Source organism: Haliotis rubra, unplaced genomic scaffold, assembly GCF_003918875.1.
Source record: "Haliotis rubra isolate DU_JTF1 unplaced genomic scaffold, ASM391887v1 Scf413, whole genome shotgun sequence".
In the NCBI taxonomy this organism is placed as follows: Eukaryota; Metazoa; Mollusca; class Gastropoda; order Lepetellida; family Haliotidae; genus Haliotis; species Haliotis rubra.
This window is the reverse complement of record NW_025767095.1, coordinates 628,262-651,882: the sequence shown is the minus strand read 5'-3', so window position 1 is coordinate 651,882 and position 23,621 is coordinate 628,262. Positions and strand designations below refer to the sequence as shown.

General features: G+C 44.2%; 1 protein-coding gene across 8 annotated transcripts; it reads right to left on the bottom strand.

The window, feature by feature from the left end:
• Positions 1-342: 342 nt before the first annotated feature.
• LOC124288175 (SCO-spondin-like) lies at positions 343-22,392 on the bottom strand. 8 transcript variants are annotated; one of them, XM_046724756.1, is made up of 24 exons: positions 22,305-22,392; positions 21,999-22,119; positions 19,161-19,922; positions 18,276-18,818; positions 15,251-15,436; positions 14,123-14,308; positions 13,658-13,843; positions 13,279-13,464; positions 12,274-12,459; positions 10,547-10,732; positions 10,113-10,298; positions 8,710-8,895; positions 7,181-7,366; positions 6,763-6,948; positions 6,235-6,420; positions 5,849-6,034; positions 5,267-5,293; positions 4,762-4,956; positions 3,752-3,934; positions 3,404-3,559; positions 2,527-2,873; positions 1,981-2,071; positions 1,719-1,798; positions 343-922 (listed from the first exon to the last, which is right to left on the bottom strand). In XM_046724756.1, exons 2-24 carry the CDS (start codon positions 22,099-22,101, stop codon positions 896-898), a joined length of 4,746 nt encoding a protein of 1,581 aa, XP_046580712.1. In that variant the 5' UTR covers positions 22,102-22,119; positions 22,305-22,392; the 3' UTR covers positions 343-895. The 8 variants fall into 8 exon arrangements, with proteins under 8 accessions (XP_046580712.1, XP_046580717.1, XP_046580716.1 ...); XM_046724761.1 differs by lacking the exon at positions 6,235-6,420; XM_046724760.1 differs by lacking the exon at positions 7,181-7,366.
• Between the last annotated feature and the right edge of the window lie 1,229 nt (positions 22,393-23,621).

Below are 23,621 nucleotides of genomic sequence, written 5' to 3'. Positions count from 1 at the left end.
ACAAGTGTACAGTTGTACCTGTACTGTAGATGTGAAATACGATGTGTGAAAGTCGGAGAAAGACTAGACTTGTGTCTGTAGATGTGAATTGTGACGAAACAAAGACTAGGTTTGTGTATGTAGATGTGAACATTTGTGATGAGTACTTCTCATCTAAAGGGGCGGTGGGGTAACCCAGTGGTTACAGCGTCCGCTCGTCACGCCGAAGACCCGGGTTCGATTCCCCACAATGTCTGAAGCCCATTTCTGGTGTCCCCCGCCGTGATATTGCTAAATGCGGCGTAAAACTTTACTCACTCACTCACTCTCATCTACAACATCTAATAAAACAACAAGGCAAAATATTTGCAACATGACTTTATAGTATCTGATTCCAAAAACAAAACTGTTTTTGTGCCGACAGCAGGATATAAAAAGTAAGAAACTGTACACACAACGGTGAACCTGCACGCAGTGGTTGCTATAGCAACACACGATCTCTTCCCTGTCAGGTTCTCACTAAACCAAACAAGACGAAAATATACGAAATATGCATGACCGGAGATAAAGACAATTCATTCTTAAAAAATATGGCTGTGTGTTCTAAAGCCAACCTATATACAGGAACATATACATACACTGGACAGGTGGAGTGTCTCGAGAAGACGGTGGGGAGACAGGCCTCTACAGGTAGACCACATCGGTAGTTTGTCTTCACAGTAATTTACTACTCTTCACTGCACAATAAATATTAGCGTCTTGAAATAAATAAGAGACAGATATTTATATAAAACAGTATGTAGTACAGCATCCCTATGTACACCTAACGTTCCAACTAGAACTATCCTACATTGACTAGAAACGGGAGAATGGAATTCAAAGATGTGATCAGAGTGGAGTGTACGTCTTCAGGCGGTCAGGGCCGACACAGGTAGATGGTCACCTGAAAGACAAACCATCAAACGTTCATTGCACATAAATACTACTTCCGTAAATATAACACAAACAGCGAGAGTGATTGACTATTATTCTACGCCGTATCGAGCAACACCCAAGCTGTGTCAGCTGGGAAGACAGCAGACAGGTCGTCCCGTCACTCACTGAACATGGAGAAGTATGCTGAACATAATATGACATGTGTCAGCCAGGTGTGTTCCGCAGAGTCGTGAGACATGAGACATGCACACATCAGTTGCACACACATTACATATACACACTAGATACAACCACACTAGATACAACCACACCAGATACAAACACACCAGATACAACCACACCAGATACAACCACACCAGATACAACCACACTAGATACAACCACACTAGATACAACCACACCAGATACAACCACACCAGATACAACCACACCACCAGATACAACACCACACCAGATACAACACCACCAGATCTACTAGATACAACCACACCAGATACAACCACACCAGATACAACCACCACAGATACAACACCACTAGGATACAAACACACCAGATACAACCACACCAGATACAACCACACTAGATCCTCAGATACAACACCAGATACAACCACACCAGATACAACCACACCAGATACGCACACTAGATACAACCACTCTGGATACAACCACATAGATGCCCAGATACAACCACACTAGATACAACCAGGGGAGGTACAACCAAGATACAACCACAGATACAACCACAAGATACAACCACACCAGATACAACCACACTAGATACAACCACTGTATCATCTTACATTGTCTATGTATCCACGGAAATTGGCAAAATTTGTTCCTCTTCCGATCTGCAAGGCGCAGTTGGCTCTCTGGATATTGCCTGGAGAACAAACAGGGGAGGTAAGTCACAACAAAGACAAGCTATTACAGATGTACCCTTTTTTAACGTGACATTTACCATCAGTTAAACATGACATCAGCTCCACCAAGAGAAACAAAGTGGAAAGAAACTGCAATACGGTTTGCATAGAAAGAACTAAGGCGCGGCACGCCAGCACCTACCCAGGAAGGCTGTTTGTTTGGCCGAAGAACCCACGCTGCCGCTCAGCATCCCAGCGTCCAGCTTAAAGAAAGCCTCGTTCCAACCATTGGTCTGCAACACGTGATACGTACATAAGTAAATATAGCTGGCGTTTTCTGTTGACCTCTAGACAGGGAAACATACTAGAGGCCACTGACATAATTAAACATATACCTGGTGACCTTTGATGAATACTGGTGAACAAAGTATCTGGTTACTACTGACATATACTTGTCAAGGACATGTCTGGTTACTATTGACAGATACTGGTCAACGACATGTCTGTTTACTACTGACATATACTGGTAAACAACATACGTAATGACGACTGACTTACATTGATAATCAAGGGCTGATGACTCAAGAAGCAGACCATCATATCAAGTGACTGTTGTCTTATATTCAGTGATTGTAGACTTTTGCTCATGAACAACAGATCGACTTTTATATAGCTGCTGAACTTTATCCAGACATTGGCATGTATGCTAAGTATCTAGTGCAGATCTCTGTAGGACCCGGACACTCACCGAGCTGCTCACGGACACGCTGGCAGACTTGCCAGCCCCAGAGCGGACACCGAAATACGTTGATGCCGGTCCCCTGGCAACGGAGATGGAGGCGTCCTTGCCGCAGTCGCCATTAGACAGCAGCGCCTGTTTCCTGGTGGCGGAACCTTCACCTCGGTATCTGATTCTGATGTACACAGTGCTGCCTAGCTCCGCATTGGCGAACCTGGGGATCCGTAGGCCACTCTTTCCGTCAAAGTACCCCACGCCGTTCTTCACCTTCACGCCGTCGTTCTGAATGTAGACGCCGCTGTCGGACTTGTCGCCAACGTCGTCGATGAATGATAGGTACACGTCCGGTTTGCAAGCTGGCAAATATGGTAAAATAACATGATAATTACAGTACTTCCGGGCGATGTCGTGATGGTTTGGGTGAACGTTTTAGATGAATGAGAGGACGGGGCTATTTCTGGGAAGCAGAAGGAAGGTATTTAAGTACGGAGCCATCTGTTGGCGAGTCAAGGAAAGACGAATGATTTGTTTGAGTGGCATTCTAGAAGTTGGTGGTATAGAGATGACACAACTTTATGGATGATCAACTTCTTTATTTTCACAAAGGCGACGTTTCGGTATAGATTCTTATACCATTTTCAAGCATTAGATTCTTATATCGTTTTCAAGCATATAGATTCATATATCGTTTTCAAGCATATAGATTCATATACGTTTATCAAGCATATAGATCCTTATACCGTTTTCAAGCATATGCATAAGAATCTATACCGAAACGTCGCCAATGTCAAAATATAGAAGTTGATCATCCATAACAGTTTGCCTTCTCTAAGGAAAGACAAGACTATCTGATGGGTGTTCAGGGGGAAATAAACTTGACACTTACTGTCAGGAGCAACGACCCCGCCCTGTATAGAGCACCTGCATTCAGTAGAGTTATAACTACTTCCGGGAGCACAGGTCATGGTGATCCATCCGTGACCTTTAACGAACTGTTGGAATCGAGTTCTGTCCCCTGATATCGGTCGCTTGTCGCAGGCACCTGAAAGCAGAGGAGACTTTAAGACTGGGGGATAATGTCTTGGTCTCGGAGGACTCCAGACATCAGAGATTAGCATGGTGTACGTTGGAGAACCGACTTTACTTGAATCAAATAGGGCACCAACAAGTTAAGGTAATATATATATCAGGCCCCAATATCTACTTCCCCGGTTAAGATGTGGGCGATACATACCCTGACCACCATCCCCCTTGCAAGGAGTAGTGCACGTGGTGCTTGGGACGCAGTAGCCGGCGATGCTGTAGGCCTGACCCGCAGGGCAACACCTGCCTTTGGACACGCCCCCAACACACTGCCAGTATCCGCTGCAGGTCGTGGCGCTGGGGTAGGTCGTCGTCATGGGGTCGTTGCACCGCTCTGGAGACACAAGTATGTAACTGAGCTGGTAGTTTCTACACATGTTCAATAATTCCCTTGAACTTTTCACACATACATGAATATGTCACACAAGATAATGTACTGACAGCGTCTACCCACAACCTCCCAACAAAGTCCTATGTGCTGTTACATAGAAGTCAGGTCATACCGATAGTAGCAGGTGCTAGGTTTGTCATACTGATAGTAACAGGTGCTAGGTATGTCATACTGATAGTAGCAGCTGCTAGGTTTGTCATACTGATAGTAGCAGGTGCTAAATATGTCATACTGATAGTAGCAGGTGCTAAATATGTCATACTGATAGTAGCAGGTGCTAGGTATGTCATACTGACAGTAGCAGGTGCTAAATATGTCATACTGATAGTAGCAGGTGCTGGATATGTCATACTGATAGTAGCAGGTGCTGGATATGTCATACTGACAGTAGCAGGTGCTAAATATGTCATACTGATAGTAGCAGGTGCTGGATATGTCATACTGATAGTAGCAGGTGCTGGATATGTCATACTGATAGTAGCAGGTGCTGGATATGTCATACTGATAGTAGCAGGTGCTGGGTATGTCATACTGATAGTAGCAGGTGCTGGATATGTCATACTGATAGTAGCAGGTGCTAGGTATGTAATACTGACAGTAGCAGGTGCTAAATATGTCATACGGATAGTAGCAGGTGCTGGATATGTCATACTGATAGTAGCAGGTGCTGGATATGTCATACTGACAGTAGCAGGTGCTAAATATGTCATACTGATAGTAGCAGGTGCTAGGTATGTCATACTGTATGATGATGTGTGATTATCACTCACCAGCTGGACAGTTGACCTCCTCGGGCCTGTTGCAGGTCAGCTTGTCCTGGTCCCAGTACAAGCCATGAGGACATTCCATCTCCTCCACCTTGATCAGTTGGTTGTTGTCGAACATGCACTGAATGTACTTGTTGCAGTCGCTGGGGTGGGGGTTGTAGCCGATGCCGTTGTCCATCTTGCAGTCGTTGCAAAGGCCTGGGGACAGACAGACATAAAGTGTTGTTAAAACAAACGTTTTCTGTGTAGTAAACACAATATAAATTTACATATCCATGTAGGTAGTAAACACACTGTGACTGTTGTTTATGTAATCAATATAGGTAGTAAACACTGTTGTTTATGTAATCAATATAGGTAGTAAACACTGTTGTTTATGTAATCAATATAGGTAGTAAACACTGTTGTTTATGTAATCAATATAGGTAGTAAACACTGTTGTTTATGTAATCAATATAGGTAGTAAACGCTGTTGTTTATGTAATCAATATAGGTAGTAAACACATACCCAGATCTGGCTTCTCTGTAGTCGTCACTGGAAAAGAATACAATACTATTATTTATTGTTTTAATTTATCAGAAGTGAGAACGTACTCCAGTTTAATGCTTTGGGGGAGTCCCTGATCGTGACATTACGCGGCAATGGCGTACACTCGGGAACTCAACATTGCATTTGTTCTCTATGGGGCATTCAAGGTACAGACAGTACAATAATGCAGATATGTACATCAAGATGAAGTTCCACTATTGCTTAATACATTGCAAAATAATTGTGATAAATTGTGCTGAAGGTTTACGATCCTGTATTGAACCAAATGTTTAGGATACTGGACCACATTAGACGTTCTGGTGGAGCAGAACAGCCTTTCACGTGGGGCACACAGCACCACATGGTCTATACACAATGAAGCCAAAACCTTCCCAGTATTACAGCTGGAGGTACGAGTAGGAAGTCACACGGTTGCTATTACATATCAATGGGGTTTAGTTCTTGTACAAATTGATGGGCTTTGGTGCTGGTATATAACACTGGGGTTTAGTGCAAGATAAAATACTGTATTTAAGTGCCAGTATAGTTGGGGTGACAAACCTGGGCATTGCTGTGTGTTGCACGCACGAGTGACGATCTCCCTGGGTTCTCCCACACAGTCGCTGCCCCCGGAGCTAGGGGCGGGGTTGGTGCAGCTTCTCATCCTCACGACTGTCTGACTTCCACCGCCACAGGTCAGCGAACAAGCACCTGCTGCTTCCGTCCACTCCGTCCAGGCACCGTCCACTACAGACAACAACATGCATCATGGGTATCACAACATCTGGATAGTGACAGATTATAATTTATTGTGATAATCTTAAAGCAGAGATTATAATCATGTGGTTTCCTCTTGGGCATGTGGCGTTGATTGTTAACGGTTTTGAGGCGTATGTATCGTGAAAGCTGAATATATATGTCCGTATGTTATCTATTGAAATGAGTACCTGGGCATCCCTGGGTGTTACATGATTGTGTGAATGTAGTTCTGGCATCTCCAACACAGTATTGTCCGTTATAGGCAGGGGCGGGGTTTGTGCAGGTTCTGGTTCTGGTCACAAGTTGAGATCCTCCACCACAGGACACAGAACACTGAGCTACATCGTCCGTCCACTCGCTCCAACCTCCGTCAACTGCGGACCAAGTATGACCTCCATGTTCATCCATTATTGAATATTTGCAATTTATAGTTCATCATTCTCTTTAAGTCTAGGAAAGTTTCCTTTTTAACTAAAGGAGTACGTGTCTCACACGAAGTATTATTTCTAAAAAATGTAAAGATGAAGGCTGTATTTATTCGACCTCTTGAATCAGCATCAACATGGCTGCCCCTGCGACCACGTGACGAGCTGGGAGTGGGCAGCCACACCCCGTTACCGTAGGTATCAGTATGTATGCCCACGGTAAGTTGGACACATTTAGTTCGGAAATATCGATCTGACAAAAATCTACAATATGTTCAATGTGCTAGATACCTGGGCATCCCTGGGTGTTACACGCTTGTGTGAATGTAGTTCTGTCATCTCCAACACAGTACTGGCCGTTATAGGCAGGGGCGGGGTTTGTGCAGGTTCTGGTTCTAGTCACAAGTTGAGTTCCTCCACCACAGGACACAGAACACTGAGCTACAGTGTCCGTCCACAGACTCCAACCTCCGTCAACTGGGGACAGAATGTGATATCAACTTTACTGTGTATAGAGAAGGACAAACATAAAACAAGTGACGTCATCAACCACAGCATTATGAAGCATACGCACCACCAGGTAGTGCCCGGCTATATTCTAGCATTTTGACATCGTTTTAAAGCTTTCAACAATATACAACTAACATTTTGACATCGTTTTAAAGCTTTCAACAATATACAAATATAAAACATGTTCTCCAACAAGTACCTGGGCATCCATGTGTGTTGCATGCCTTAGTGGATGTAGTTCTGTCATCTCCAACACAGTATTGTCCGTTAAAGGCAGGAGCGGGGTTTGTGCAGGTTCTGGTGCTGGTGACAACTAGAGTTCCTCCACCACAGGACACAGAACATTCAGATTCAGTATCCGTCCACAGACTCCAACCTCCGTCAACTGGGGACACAGACGATACATACAGTATACGTTGACAGCAAACGTGAGCACTACAGCTTTCAAGTGACAAGTGACGAAATTATAATGGCTAGACCCAAAATACATTTAACATTCTTTTAGTAAAGTATCCAGGTCCAACGTTAGATCTTTTGTACTGTTTCTTCTAGTGACGAATGTTTCTGATGTTACTTGTAGTGACGAATGTTTCTACTGTAACTTGTAGTGACGAATGTTTCTGATGTTACTTGTAGTGACGAATGTTTCTGATGTTACTTGTAGTGACGAATGTTTCTGATATTACTTGTAGTGACGAATGTTTCTACTGTTACTTGTAGTGACGAATGTTTCTGATGTTACTTGTAGTGACGAATGTTTCTACTGTTACTTGTAGTGACGAATGTTTCTGCTGTTACTTGTAGTGACGAATGTTTCTGCTGTTACTTGTAGTGACGAATGTTTCTGATGTTACTTGTAGTGACAAATGTTTCTGATGTTACTTGTAGTGACAAATGTTTCTGATGTTACTTGTAGTGACGAATATTTCTGATGTTACTAGTAGTGACGAACATTTCTGATGTTACTTGTAGTGACGAATGTTTCTACTGTTACTTGTAGTGACGAATGTTTCTGCTGTTACTTGTAGTGACGAATGTTTCTGATGTTACTTGTAGTGACAAATGTTTCTGATGTTACTTGTAGTGACAAATGTTTCTGATGTTACTTGTAGTGACGAATATTTCTGATGTTACTAGTAGTGACGAACATTTCTGATGTTACTTGTAGTGACGAATGTTTCTACTGTTACTTGTAGTGACGAATCTTTCTGCTGTTACTTGTAGTGACCAATGTGTCTGATGTTACTTGTAGTGACAAATGTTTCTGATGTTACTTGTAGTGACAAATGTTTCTGATGTTACTTGTAGTGACAAATGTTTCTGATTTTACTTGTAGTGACAAATGTTTCTGATGTTACTAGTAGTGACGAATATTTCTGATGTTACTTGTAGTGACGAATGTTTCTGCTGTTACTTGTAGTGACGAATGTTTCTGCTGTTACTTGTAGTGACAAATGTTTCTGATGTTACTTGTAGTGACAAATGTTTCTGATGTTACTTGTAGTGACGAATATTTCTGATGTTACTAGTAGTGACGAATGTCTTCACTGTCAAAGTGAAGGTGCAGTCACTACTATGTTTAACGCTCCTGTCAGCCACTGCCGCACTTCGCATCCAACTACAAGGGAAGGCTCAATTCCTGGAGCACACACGATGTCGGCACCAGCCTGGGCACCCCTCGGCGTTACACGCCAGAAAACTTCACATTAAGTTTAATGTACTAGGTACCTGGGCATCCCTGGGTGTTACACGCTTGTGTGAATGTAGTTCTGTCATCTCCAACACAGTACTGGCCGTTATAGGCAGGGGCGGGGTTTGTGCAGGTTCTGGTTCTAGTCACAAGTTGAGATCCTCCACCACAGGTCACAGAACACTGAGCTACAGTGTCCGTCCACAGACTCCATCCTCCGTCAACTGGGGACACAAAGGCAACACTTTAAAGATACAGTCTTATATTAAATCGATGATTTCTGTCTGATAGTATGGGCGCTAGTGGGGACCAGTCTAATTGATAAGCTAGAAAGTCCCTGGAGAATATATCACGGTTTAGACATACTGTCTAACACGGTACAGACTGTCACAGAACCCGCTGAATGGACGGTGGACACATTTGAGTTTTTTCGTTGGTATATCATATCACTTGCAGTCTGTCTGGACTTTTGTTGGGTTGAGTCCCATCCGGGATTCGAACCCACGCCCACAGAGTCAGGGGTACACAAAGTCCGTAGTCAAGACTACCAGTTGTCCTACTTCCATTTTTCTGGAAGCCTCGGTGGCGGAGAGGGTTGGACGGCTGACTTTGTGTGCTGGCGATGAGGTGCTTGACCCTGACGGTGTGGGTTCGAATCCCGGACGGGACTTAACACAACAAAAGTACCAGAATCTCAAATATAACATGTGGTACATTTGACCTCTTTCTAAATGGCATTGTGTGTTCACGTCTGTAAGCGATTTCATAACATGAACATATCAATAATAGACTACATAACTTCAATGGACCTTTAGTCAGTCTCTTCTTGTCATGACTCTCCTTTGAATAGCGAGTGCATGGTGAGGAATAGGGCGGCAGCAACTATGTCAACTAATATCACAATGAAAACAGTCATCGTCTTGTCACGTGTTCGAGGTTATCAAGTTTATAGCTAACACTGTACACAGATGTCCAACTCTAACATCGGATACAGGCATCCAACTCTAACACCTTATACAGGCATCCAACTCTAACACCTTATACAGGCATCCAACTCTAACACCTTATACAGGCATCCAACTCTCACACCTTATACAAGCATCCAACTCTAATACCTTATACAGGCATCCAACTCTAACACCTTATACAGGCATCCAACTCTAACACCTTATACAGGCATCCAACTCTAATACCTTATACAGGCATCCAACTCTAACACCTTATACAGGCATCCAACTCTAACACCTTATACAGGCATCCAACTCTAACACCTTATACAGGCATCAAACTCTAACACCTTATACAGGCATCCAACTCTAACACCTTATACAGGCATCCAACTCTAACACCTTATACAGGCATCCAACTCTAATACCTTATACACATTTCTAACATCAAAAACCGTATATTGTGTTATCGATTCAATGTAAACAGAACGAACCTGGGCATCCATGTGTGTTGCACGCCTTAGTGGATGTAGTTCTGTCATCCCCAACACAGTATTGTCCATTAAAGGCAGGAGCGGGGTTTGTGCAGGTTCTGGTGCTGGTGACAACTAGAGTTCCTCCACCACAGGACACAGAACACTCAGATTCAGTGTCCGTCCACAGGCTCCAACCTCCGTCAACTGCGGCTACAGAAAATGCAATAAATATAAAACAAGTCCAATTCAAAAGATGTATTTTCGTGTTTGTGAATAATTGCGGAGCTCTCAGGAATACTGTATCATATTTACAACTTTGAACATTAATTATAAAGAGAAGCAAGGAAACAAGATTTTTATATTTTAACTGACAACATTTTAATGAGACTATGTAAATCTAAACGATAGCACAAGTTTGGCAAAATATGTTCCATATTACATGTATTTTATACCTGGGCAACCCTGGGTGTTACATGCTTGTGTGAATGTAGTTCTGTCATCTCCAACACAGTACTGGCCGTTATAGGCAGGGGCGGGGTTTGTGCAGGTTCTGGATCTAGTTACAATTTGAGTTCCTCCACCACAGGACACAGAACACTGAGCTACAGTGTCCGTCCACATACTCCAACCTCCGTCAACTGGGGACAGAAACGGAAAGGTCAAATGAAGTCAATGAGATATGAAACGAAAGTTTGTTTCAGTCGTGTAATGATCTGATGTATGCTGATTCCAGTAATGAAACCATTTGTGGCAAGAAGAACGACAAAATGTCTTTCATCACCATTTTCCGTAATGTCTGATATTTGCGTGTTGTGTTCGTCTGAAGGTTGCGGACTGTGTGATATTTGCGTGTTGTGTTCGTCTGAAGGTAGCGGACTGTGTGATATTTGCGTGTTGTGTTCGTCTGAAGGTAGCAGACTGTGTGAAGGTAGCAGTGTTGACTGTGTGATATTTGCGTGTTGTGTTCGTCTGAAGGTAGCGGACTGTGTGATATTTGCGTGTTGTGTTCGTCTAAAGGTAGCAGACTGTGTGATATTTGCGTGTTGTGTTCGTCTGAAGGTAGCGGACTGTGTGATATTTGTGTGTTGTGTTCGTCTGAAGGTAGCGGACTGTGTGATATTTGCGTGTTGTGTTCGTCTGAAGGTTGCGGACTGTGTGATATTTGCGTGTTGTGTTCGTCTGAAGGTAGCAGACTGTGTGATATTTGCGTGTTGTGTTCGTCTGAAGGTAGCGGACTGTGTGATAATTGCGTGTTGTGTTCGTCTGAAGGTAGCGGACTGTGTGATATTTGCGTGTTGTGTTCGTCTGAAGGTTGCGGACTGTGTGATATTTGCGGGTTGTGTTCGTCTGAAGGTAGCAGACTGTGTGATATTTGCGTGTTGTGTTCGTCTGAAGGTTGCGGACTGTATGATATTTGCGTGTTGTGTTCGTCTGAAGGTAGCAGACTGTGTGATATTTGCGTGTTGTGTTCGTCTGAAGGTAGCGGACTGTCTGATATTTGTGTGTTGTGTTCGTCTGAAGGTAGCGGACTGTGTGATATTTGCGTGTTGTGTTCGTCTGAAGGTTGCGGACTGTGTGATATTTGCGTGTTGTGTTCGTCTGAAGGTAGCAGACTGTGTGATATTTGCGTGTTGTGTTCGTCTGAAGGTAGCGGACTGTGTGATAATTGCGTGTTGTGTTCGTCTGAAGGTAGTGGACTGTGTGATATTTGCGTGTTGTGTTCGTCTGAAGGTTGCGGACTGTGTGATATTTGCGTGTTGTGTTCGTCTGAAGGTAGCAGACTGTGTGATATTTGCGTGTTGTGTTCGTCTGAAGGTAGCGGACTGTCTGATATTTGTGTGTTGTGTTCGTCTGAAGGTTGCGGACTGTCTGATATTTGCCTGTTGTTTAAGTATGTAGGTTTAGGGCTGCCATGTACAGCTCCTGTGGTTCCTTCGGCAATATGTCACGTGACGCCATGTTACTGAAGTATGCAAGCTGTTGGAACATGCATGTACGGTAACTGAACAGTAAAATTATGATGAAATGTTTGATATCCAGCATCAGTCTAAAAACGTAACAATATGTATCCATATAAAAGTGAAAGAAGATGAAACGCTAAACGTTGCGTGATAATAGTAGCTGTAGCTATTTGTAAATGACGTGCTGTAGTCAACTCGTCTCACCGAGACTCAAGTACCTGGGCATCCCTGGGTGTTACACGCTTGTGTGAATGTAGTTCTGTCATCTCCAACACAGTACTGGCCGTAATAGGCAGGGGCGGGGTTTGTGCAGGTTCTGGTTCTAGTCACAAGTTGAGATCCTCCACCACAGGACACAGAACACTGAGCTACAGTGTCCGTCCACAGACTCCAGCCTCCGTCAACTGGGTACACAAGAAAGTTAGCGGTGCAGATACAGCAGTACAGGACGCAGCTCTCTGTATGTGTTGGTATTACTTCTATACTTCAATATATAAGAGACCCTTAACACATGGTATACATCGACACAGATTTATAGGATCTACCAGCATGCCAGGTATATTGTGCCAGGTATAAATGTTGACACGATATATAAATACATTGTGCCTATATCATGCATGACTATCTATGGCTACATGTGTTCCTGGGACACTACACGCCGTCACACAGACATAACTGAGGAAGTGAGTTGTCAGATTCAGTAAGTAAAGAGTGAAAGAAGTTTTCTTCTGAAGCTGAGAGAAATAGTATACATTATATATGATATTTAAATGGGATTGTGACTGACTGACTGACTGAGTTTGGTTTTACGCCGCTTTTAGCAATATTCCAGCAATATCACGGCGGGGGACACCAGAAATGGGCTTCACACATTGTGCCCATGTGGGGATTCGAACCCGGGTCTTCGGCGTGACGAGCCAACGCTTTAACCATTAGGCTACCCAACCGCCCCCAAATGGGATTGTGAAACGCCTCTGAGTGTTAGGTAGGGAAGATCTACTTTCCTGGGGTTAAAGTTTTCCTGGGTTTAAACTGAATCATTTCATTACCTGTAACTACACACAAAGTGTTTCATGGATACGATATTCCAGGTACCTAGTGAGATATCATGTTTTCTCTCAACTGGTTCACACAGGGTTGTAGTGTGCTTCATCATGGCACATACACCGAACACAGTGTTGGGCTGGTATCTACGTAATGTCTACTTAACAAGTTTCATGTACCTGGGCATCCCTGGGTGTTACACGCTTGTGTGAATGTAGCTCTGTCATCTCCAACACAGTACTGGCCGTTATAGGCAGGGGCGGGGTTTGTGCAGGTTCTGGTTCTAGTCACAAGTTGAGATCCTCCACCACAGGACACAGAACACAGAGCTACAGTGTCCGTCCACAGACTCCAACCTCCGTCAACTGGGGACACACATCATCGAGGTAAATATAAGGAATTTTGTTCCCCAAAATGTAAAACTTACGATTTGTTTTTCAGTTGAGGATATTTGACTCATTGTACTTAAACTGTTATTTATAATACAGCACGCATCCCTTCAGAAACGTTTAGTCATAGGCATTACAGGTGTAACTTGTTGTTTCAAAAGGTAAATACCTGGGCACCCCTGGGTGTTACACGCTTGTGTGAATGTAGTTCTGTCATCTCCAACACAGTACTGGCCGTTATAGGCAGGGGCGGGGTTTGTACAGGTTCTGGTTCTAGTCACAAGTTGAGATCCTCCACCACAGGACACAGAACACAGAGCTACAGTGTCCGTCCACAGACTCCAACCTCCGTCAACTGGTCGCAAAATAGTCTACATTCAGATACTGGCCAAGAATATTTACTACAATGATCAATTTGGTAGTTTGGTATAACGATTAATGTCGAGGTTGTAAGAAGTTAGTGACAAGGCTATCTTCGTCTTTTTTCCTACAAATTAAAGGTGAATATTTCGAACATGATATTAATCTAGATTAAAAAGCAATTTCATTGTTTTATGGTCTCATTACCATTGTTTACTGATTGCAACAGCTCGGTCTTAAGTTATTCCCAAGGAAACAGTCGGCAACACAATACCTGGGCATCCCTGGGTGTTACACGCTTGTGTGAATGTAGTTCTGTCATCTCCAACACAGTACTGGCCGTTATAGGCAGGGGCGGGGTTTGTACAGGTTCTGGTTCTAGTCACAAGTTGAGATCCTCCACCACAGGTCACAGAACACTGAGCTACAGTGTCCGTCCACAGACTCCAGCCTCCGTCAACTGGGGACAGGGATATTTCAATGATGACAAGGGACACTATCCACGTGGACCTAAATACTCATCATCATCATCATCACACATGTGGCGGTCACGTATATCGTTACCTCAGTCAGCTCATGGACTCAATATACATCACTAGATATCGTTTTATGCATAACTAGATATGGTTGATTAAATATGGCTGCTATAGGTCACTAGATATGTCTGCTATACGTCACTAGATATGGCTGTTATACGTCACTAGATATGGCTGCTATACGTCACTAGATATGGCTGCTATACGTCACTAGATATGGCTGTTATACGTCACTAGATATGGCTGCTATACGTCACTAGATATGGCTGCTATACGTCACTAGATATGGCTGTTATACGTCACTAGATATGGCTGCTATACGTCACTAGATATGGCTGTTATACGTCACTAGATATGGCTGTTATACGTCACTAGATATGGCTGCTATACGTCACTAGATATGGCTGTTATACGTCACTAGATATGGCTGCTATACGTCACTAGATATGGCTGCTATACGTCACTAGATATGGCTGCTATACGTCACTAGATATGGCTGCTATACGTCACTAGATATGGCTGTTATACGTCACTAGATATGGCTGCTATACGTCACTAGATATGGTTGCTATACGTCACTAGATATGGCTGCTATACGTCACTAGATATGGCTGTTATACGTCACTAGATATGGCTGTTATACGTCACTAGATATGGCTGCTATACGTCACTAGATATGGCTGCTATACGTCACTAGATATGGCTGCTATACGTCACTAGATATGGCTGTTATACGTCACTAGATATAGTTGCTATACGTCACTAGATATGGCTGTTATACGTCACTAGATATGGCTGTTATACGTCACTAGATATGGCTGCAATATTCACTAGACATAATGTTGCATACATCAGCGGACACATACCTGGACACCCGTGCGTGTTGCATTCGACTGTCAGGGTCACCAAGGCGTCACCGACGCAGTACAAGCCGCCATTTGCAGGGGAAGGGTTGGTGCACGTTCTGGTGCGCGTGATGACCTGTAACCCACCCCCACAAAACACTGAGCATGCGCCGTACGAATCGGCCCAGTGGGTCCACCCTCCTTGAACTGAAGAAGAAGAAAAACAGACATATAACATCACTGTATCGACCACCAAAACATCACTGTATCGATTACCAAAACATCACTGTATCAATCACCAGGAGAATGTGCAAACTATAGGCACCGTGTATCAACATACACACATGAGATATGAGAGCAACATCGCTGTTGAACAGTAGTCAAGGCCAAGCACTTTACACCTATACATCCCGGTTGTAAAAGTCCCTGACGAGAGCGGTTCGCACATCAAGCAGCGCTATGAGAGCGCTGTGACAGCGGGCACACTTACAATCACGTGATTGACTGGTGTGTTCAGGGTATGGCGGCACTCGCTCACAAAACACCGACGTACGTCACCGTGACGACCGACGAGGAGGCAGGAAATGCTACATGTAACAAATTACACTGAAGTAATATATGTAAAACATTGTTAGGCCGTTTACCTCGGCGACAGCTCACTGACAGCAGAGGATTGTCAACTGACGTTTATGGGAAATATATCACCTGTTTATTGTGCCCGCGATACCTTGTTCACATGTAAACATTTCATGAAGCTATTTCAGAGGAAGATCAAATGATGACAACAATTACTGATATAGATAGATCCACCATGTCCACCAAAGACGTGCATTGAGGTGTGTACATCCCTCCCTCCAGTACACCCCTCCAGTACACCCCTCTAGTACATCCCTCCCTCCAGTACACCTCTCTAGTACATCCCTCCAGTACATCCCTCCAGTACATCCCTCCCTCCAGTACATACCTCCAGTACGTCCCTCCCCCCAGTACACCTCTCTAGTTCATCCCTCACCTCCAGTACACCCTCCAGTACACCCTCTAGTACATCCCTCCCTCCAGTACACCGCTCTAGTACATTCGTCTCTTCCAGTACACCCCTCCAGTACGTCCCTCCCCACCATGCCTTCAGTTCATCCCTCATATTCCCGGACACAAGAAAATCTTTGATGTCGTCATGTGAATCACGAGTTACTATTTATAAAAGGGGTCACGTGACGTCAGTCCTGATCCCCTTTTTAAGATCACGACCAGGGCATGGGTCATCTATCACCCCGCTGCTGAGTTGGCCGCCTTCATCCATTACACGTGTCATGTGCAGCGCTACAAAGGAACTTTGGAGGCTCGGCTGGCATCACATCAGTTTGAAATAAGAATTTAATCCACGTGGTCAGTGGCCCCCGTCTTACTGTCTGATTGTTATGTAAGAAGTTGATTCTTTCTCCTATCTGAGAAAGTCGAACCTTTCTCATAGTGACACCACGGAATATATCAGTATTTGCTGCCCCTAAAGACAGCATAGCATTTCAGCTGTCATAACTCCCGTACTTTACATCTACCTCTGATGGCCCAGCACTATAGCTGTCACAACTTCTGTACTTTACATCTCCCTCTGATGACCCAACACTATAGCTGTCGTAACTCCTGTACTTTACATCTCCCTCTGATGACCCAGCACTATAACTGTCATAACTCCTGTACTTTACATCTCCCTCTGATGGCCCAACACTATAGCTGTCGTAACTCCTGTACTTTACATCTCCCTCTGATGGCCCAACACTATAGCTGGCATAACTCCTGTACTTTACATCTCCCTCTGATGGCCCAACACTATAGCTGTCATAACTCCTGTACTTTACATCTCCCTCTGATAACCCAGCACTATAGCTGTCATAACTCCTGTACTTTACATCTCCCTCTGATGACCCAGCACTATAGCTGTCATAACTCCTGTACTTTACATCTCCCTCTGATGGCCCAACACTATAGCTGTCATAACTCCTGTACTTTACATCTCCCTCTGATAACCCAGCACTATAGCTGTCATAACTCCTGTACTTTACATCTCCCTCTGATGACCCAGCACTATAGTTGTCGTAACTCTTGTACTTTACATCTCCCTCTGATGACCCAGCACTATAGTTGTCGTAACTCCTGTACTTTACATCTCCCTCTGATGACCCAGCACTATAGCTGTCATAACTCTTGTACTTTACATCTCCCTCTGATGGCCCAGCACTATAGCTGTCATAACTCCTGTACTTTACATCTCCTCTGATGGCCCAGCACTATAGCTGTCATAACTCCTGTACTTTACATCTCCCTCTGATGACCCAGCACTATAGCTGTCATAACTCCTGTACTTTACATCTCCCTCTGATGGCCCAGCACTATAGCTGTCATAACTCCTGTACTTTACATCTCCCTCTGATGGCCCAGCACTATAGCTGTCATAACTCCTGTACTTTACATCTCCCTCTGATGGCCCAGCACTATAGCTGTCATAACTCCTGTACTTTACATCTCCCTCTGATGGCCCAGCACTATAGCTGTCATAACTCCTGTACTTTACATCTCCCTCTGATGGCCCAGCACTATAGCTGTCATAACTCCTGTACTTTACATCTCCCTCTGATGGCCCAACACTATAGCTGTCACAACTCCTGTACTTTACATCTCCCTCTGATGACCCAGCACTACAGCTGTCATAACTCCTGTACTTTACATCTCCCTCTGATGACCCAGCACTATAGCTGTCATAACTCCTGTACTTTACATCTCCCTCTGATGACCCAGCACTATAGCTGTCACAACTCCTGTACTTTACATCTCCCTCTGATGGCTTACATCTCACTCCGGAAGCCAAGCACTAAAATCTGTGTCTGAATCAGTCCCCGGGGCTCACTTCGGGGTCACCAGTTAAGCGGTGTCTGACCCTTGCATCCATGACGCCAACTGTTCCTATTTGAACGTAACCAGACTGTTTTAAAGATTCTGTCTAATGAGTTAAATAACGTCAACTGCATGTCTGACACGGAGGTTGACCTACCTGGACACACTCGCTTGAACAACTGGCTCATTAGCCCGTCCAGTTGCTGGAACTGAGCTACCGTCAGCACGTGATCTGAACCGGAAGCGATGGACTGAAGTTCCATGATATCTGTGCTCAATCCTACCCCCACAGCAAACATGTTGACTCCAAGCAGCTTGGACACTCTGGCTGCCTGGGCGGTGGCGCCAGGGTTCTTCGACATCCCGTCGGTGATGACTACTGCCACCTTGGGGACGCCAGGGCGCGCATACCGCTGTAACATGATGTTCATGGCGCTGATGCCGTCAGCGGTGTTTGTGCCGTCACGGGGATGGTCTAACTGACTAATCTGACGTCTCAGATAGGCCCTGTCCCCGCTGAGGTTAATGACGGCGGAGATGTTAGTGCTGTAGAGGACGACACCGAAACGTTGATTGTTGTCGTTGATGTTCAGCTGGTCGACCATTGAAAGGAGAGTATGCTTCAGAGTCTGGAAGTCGATGGTGGAGATGCTGTCCGAGCCGTCGACAACGGCTACAATCTCCAGGAGTTCCTGGCAGTCTGGAATGGCAAGGTGCCAACAAACATCAGACAACTGGTTCCAGAACAGTGACTACATTAGCGGATGTAATATGGCACTTCAACAACGCTTCAGGAACTCTGCTAATGACAAATATTTAGATCTGTCACTGGTGCCTAACAAGACCTATGTTATTCTTCAACACATATGAGACTCTGTAAGAAAAATGTTGGAGCCATATAAAACTCACAATTACTGGAATCTGACAAACACAACGAAATATTATAGGATAAGTGAAAATTGAACAAGCTAGAACTCCCGACACACTGTCTTCTAAACCAACCATCGGTCAGGCATATCACTCACTCACTCACTCCACTCACCTGATGGGGTCAGATTGATTCCGCCGCCGAGGACAGTCTCGGCAGAGTTATCACCGTCACCAACGACAACTGTCTCCCCAGGGTAGATAACTCGGACTTGATTTTCTCCACTGTCTCCAGAGTCGCCTCCCATTACTCCGATTGTTGGTGAAGGTACATGTTCCCCGCTATCGCCGGAGTCTCCCCCTGTTGTTACAGAAACAGGCACTTGTTCCTCGCTGTCGTCAGAATCACTTCCTGTTGTTGCAGTCGAGTGGACGTTTTCCCCGCTGTCATACGAGTCTCCACCAGTAGATGCAGTAGAGGGCACATGTTCGTCACTATAGTCATAGTAGTCACCGACCGGCGATACATGGTGTTCCTCGCTAGAAGACCGGGTGGGTAGCGGGTAGACGACAGCTGGCTGCTCCACGGAGCTGTCTCCGCCGGACATGAAGCTGCCAGTCCTCTGATTCGTGTACTGGTACAAGTTGGGGGACACGCCACCCGAGACGAAAGTGTTGGTGGGGTGCACGCCCGGGTACCAGTTACCCTGTACCCCGCCCATCTCCTGGCTTGACCGCCCTCCTGATGACCCGGGGTACATGGGGTAACCTTGGTTACCTACGTTCCCATAGTTAGCAGGGTAACCTTGAATAAGCGGGTTTCCGTAATTGACAGGGTAACCCTGGTAGTTTCCTGATTGGCCGGTTTGACCAGTGCCGTAGTACATGTTCCCTTGGTAACCGAACCCGCCCGCCACCTCTCCGCTGTCGCCTCCACCTGCGATCAAAGAACACTTGTCAGCAACATCAATGCAACGTCATCTCAAAGCATTCCATCCCGACATATATTCTGTAATTAGACCACGATCCCGCACGATTAGCATGTCTAGGCCTGTCAGTGATTTCATCATCTACAGATGGATATCATTAATGCCATGTTTCATTCACAAAGTGTGTTTACTGTTGCTCCAACTAGTCTACAGTCATTCGACGACCTACTCAACAATACTCAATATGATCCATATACAGACACATCGATACTCGTGCTAATGTGGCTCGACCGATTCATGTAGCTGATATTAATTACTTCCCAGCTACTCAGGACCGTATCGTCCATCCCGGGAGAGAGTAGGATTAGCTTCTGTTGTCACCATCCGTCACGACAAGCCACTACAACATCTCCCCATGTTACTACATGCGACCTGAGGAAGTCGCCCCCCCCCCCCCCTCCCCGTCAACTACTGACCGTCGATGTATGGGAACACAACACTCTCCATCACGTCCCAGACGTTGCAGACAAACTAGCGTTACTTAGTGCTGAGTGTAGTGACAGTGTCATCAACTGGTGACCATTCCTTAAACAGTTGCTGAGACGGGCGAGGTTTGGTGTATACCTGCTGGGTGCAATCGATGACCCCCTTAATGCAATGGATGCCACAGATGTGTGTGTCTGGAAACTTTCTAAATTCAATGACCTAGTAGATACAGTAGGTATGACTGCTGAGGTTTTTAAACCATCAAAATATGTAAATTAAGTAGATGGGTTAGGTGTACACATATATATAAGCTTGCTTGTAATGACTACTCCTATGGGTATATTTACCCTACACTGTTGTACACTCACAATGCGAGTCGTCTTTTCCTAACAATCATGGAAGGACAAGAACCATACCTTCAACTAGCGCCATGTTCTATGGTGATACATTTTCAATATTCAAACATGTCGCTGTCTATACTTAATCAGCAATGACTTAATCTTTCTATGTAAACACGTTTGGAGAAAGAAAGGACAGCAATGTCTTACGTGAAATTATTCAGGAATAGTCGAGAGGAATTTAAAGACAATAAGTCCCCTTCCTCTGCGTAAGGTACAGCGATACAAGACATATTTCAGAAGGAACATGTAGAAGTGTGACCCTATCAGGAGACCTGCTGTAAGTGTCACCTATACGGCTGCAGGCGACACATGACACCGCGGCATAACACATTACGCCACACCACACAGTAGAAGTCAGAACAGCAGAGGTCAATACCATGTTAAAACTTCTCAGGCCCAAACATGTTTCTATATTAAACTGTAAGTACACTTGCCATCACAAAATAGCGTACCTATTTCACCCACGAATACTCAATATTCTGAGCTTCAAAGACTTGCCTCACTTCGGACTCCAACATTAAACTGAGATGAGAAGTTGATGTAACTGAAATATTGTTCACATTTGCGTCAAAAACACCCAACTGAAACTGTTCTTGAAATGGCCTGCATGTATTGACTACCATGTTCCTCTAACCACTGCCTTCGTCACGATATGGCTGAGATATTGCCGATGTGACGTTAAATATTAACTCACTCACTCTAACCACTTCCATGACATAGGTACTGTTGTTCAGAAACTCGGGAGTTTCACTGCACGCGAGGAGACAAACTTTCAGTCCCTCCTGTCAATCCTTATAAAGCGCATAATCTGGGCATAATTATAAGTTTTATATCACTGATGTTTTTGAGTGTAGGCTTCGGTTAAGCTTATTTTACAAGATGATTCCACCGTGTCGTCCAAACAGCGGTGTAAGGCTACAAGACGACTGGAGGAGCCGGTTGGACCCGCTCAGTCCCAGATCGTGTTGTGTAGCTCTGTGATATCACTTGAACCATCTATCACATTACAAACTGTCACAATTGGTCCTGAAGCAGGCCATGACATGCTTGCACTTCCTACTGGTCGGTGTTTCTTCAAACGGGAAAAGTGTCCGTTTTTTTTTAATAAGGGTTAATGACTGAATGTCGATAATATTTCAGCCATATATTGACGGGTCAGCTAAGTTTCTACAAAGTAGTTCAATGTATTAGTCTTACCTTTCTGTGACAATGGCGAACCCCACATCGAAAATCCCTCGTCATCATCTGCGACAGCTCCACATATGTTCAACATCAACACCGACAACAAAAGCAGCCTCATTTTGTTTGTTTCTTGTTTCTAGAAGAAGAAGCACCATGTTATGCTTTTTAAACAATATATAGTTCTTTGGCATGGTTTTTCTGGACAGTCAAGCAAATATTTGTGATTTTACAGACATTTATTTGAAGCATCTAGTTTCTTTTTACAAAGAAAAATAGTTTTGGAAAATATACGAACGTATTTCAATTTGTGTTTGTTCTTACCAATTGTTGTTCCTCCCCCTGTGCTTGCTTCCCCGAATAATTAAGGCAGATGGGATCCCCTGCTGTCGCGAAGACTTATATACACGGCACTCATGTAGGTATGACAGCACGGTCACGTGGTCTCACGTCATCAGTGCGTCGCGGAGCGGCTAGGCAACCCACCAGGCGAGCTGTGATTGGCGGTCACTCCTGTTCCATCTAAATACTAATCTTTTGTTTTGCTAAATATAATCATCAAATACCTTATGATCATCGCGAGACTTACGTCACAATGAAGGAAGGAAGATCCGGAAGTACATTATTTTATGTTCCATCGAATGACAGGTACACTTCAGTCGTGGGACGCTTTTTACGCCACAAGATTTACACAAAAAATAACCAAGCCCTATTTTTATCAAGTGCATATTGTTACTTACAATGTGATGCCAGACGTAGTAGTAGTAGTAGTAGTAGTAGTAGTAGCAAGTAGTAGTAGTAGTAGTAGTAGTAGTAGTAGTAGTAGTAGTAGTAGTAGTAGTAGTAGTAGTAGTAGTAGTAGAAGTAGTAGCAGTAGTAGTAGTAGTAGTAGTAGTTGTAGTAGTAGTAGTAGTAGTATCTGTATTTTATATCGTGACTACGACCACTAGAGAGGTGGCAGGAGTTCAGCTTTAAGTATGATTATGGAAAGTAGTTGAAGTACTATCCTTAAAATTATTTTTTCTATTATCATTAACACGATTATTATCCTAATCATTAATTGGAATGTTAAGTACGACTAGTTTTATAGAGTCACTGTGTCCACGCATAGTCGCACTGATCTGTGTGACGAAGTATGTTGAAACAAGCAGTACTGAACCTTACATTACGTTTACTGGTATGTTGTAAATATATCACATGCATATTCCTTTAATGACACATTCATAAGTTTGACATTCATCACAAGACAACCAGGATCAAGGAAATGTCAGTCTCCGTGCCTCACTAACCACACTCCCTCCGCTCCCGTCAACATTCTCACCATGTCTGTGTGCAACCTGTCACGTGGTACCGGGGCCACGATCTCCAAGCTGGCTTGGCAAGGAATCGGTTGGTTCCAGTTATGATACGTTAAGATCTTTACAGGAAAATTGACGTTTGAGACAGGATTCTTGCAGAGCATGGTTAACGAAGAAATCTGCAACTTTTAATAACTGACTTTCTGAATAAATTAAAATTATGTGCTCACGAATCCGGAGTGATGATGCCAGACCCTGCCTCGTCAGTGACATCCATTGCCCACACATGTAGAGACAAACTAGGCAATAGCTTCAGATACCGTATTTGTCCATGATCCTTCAG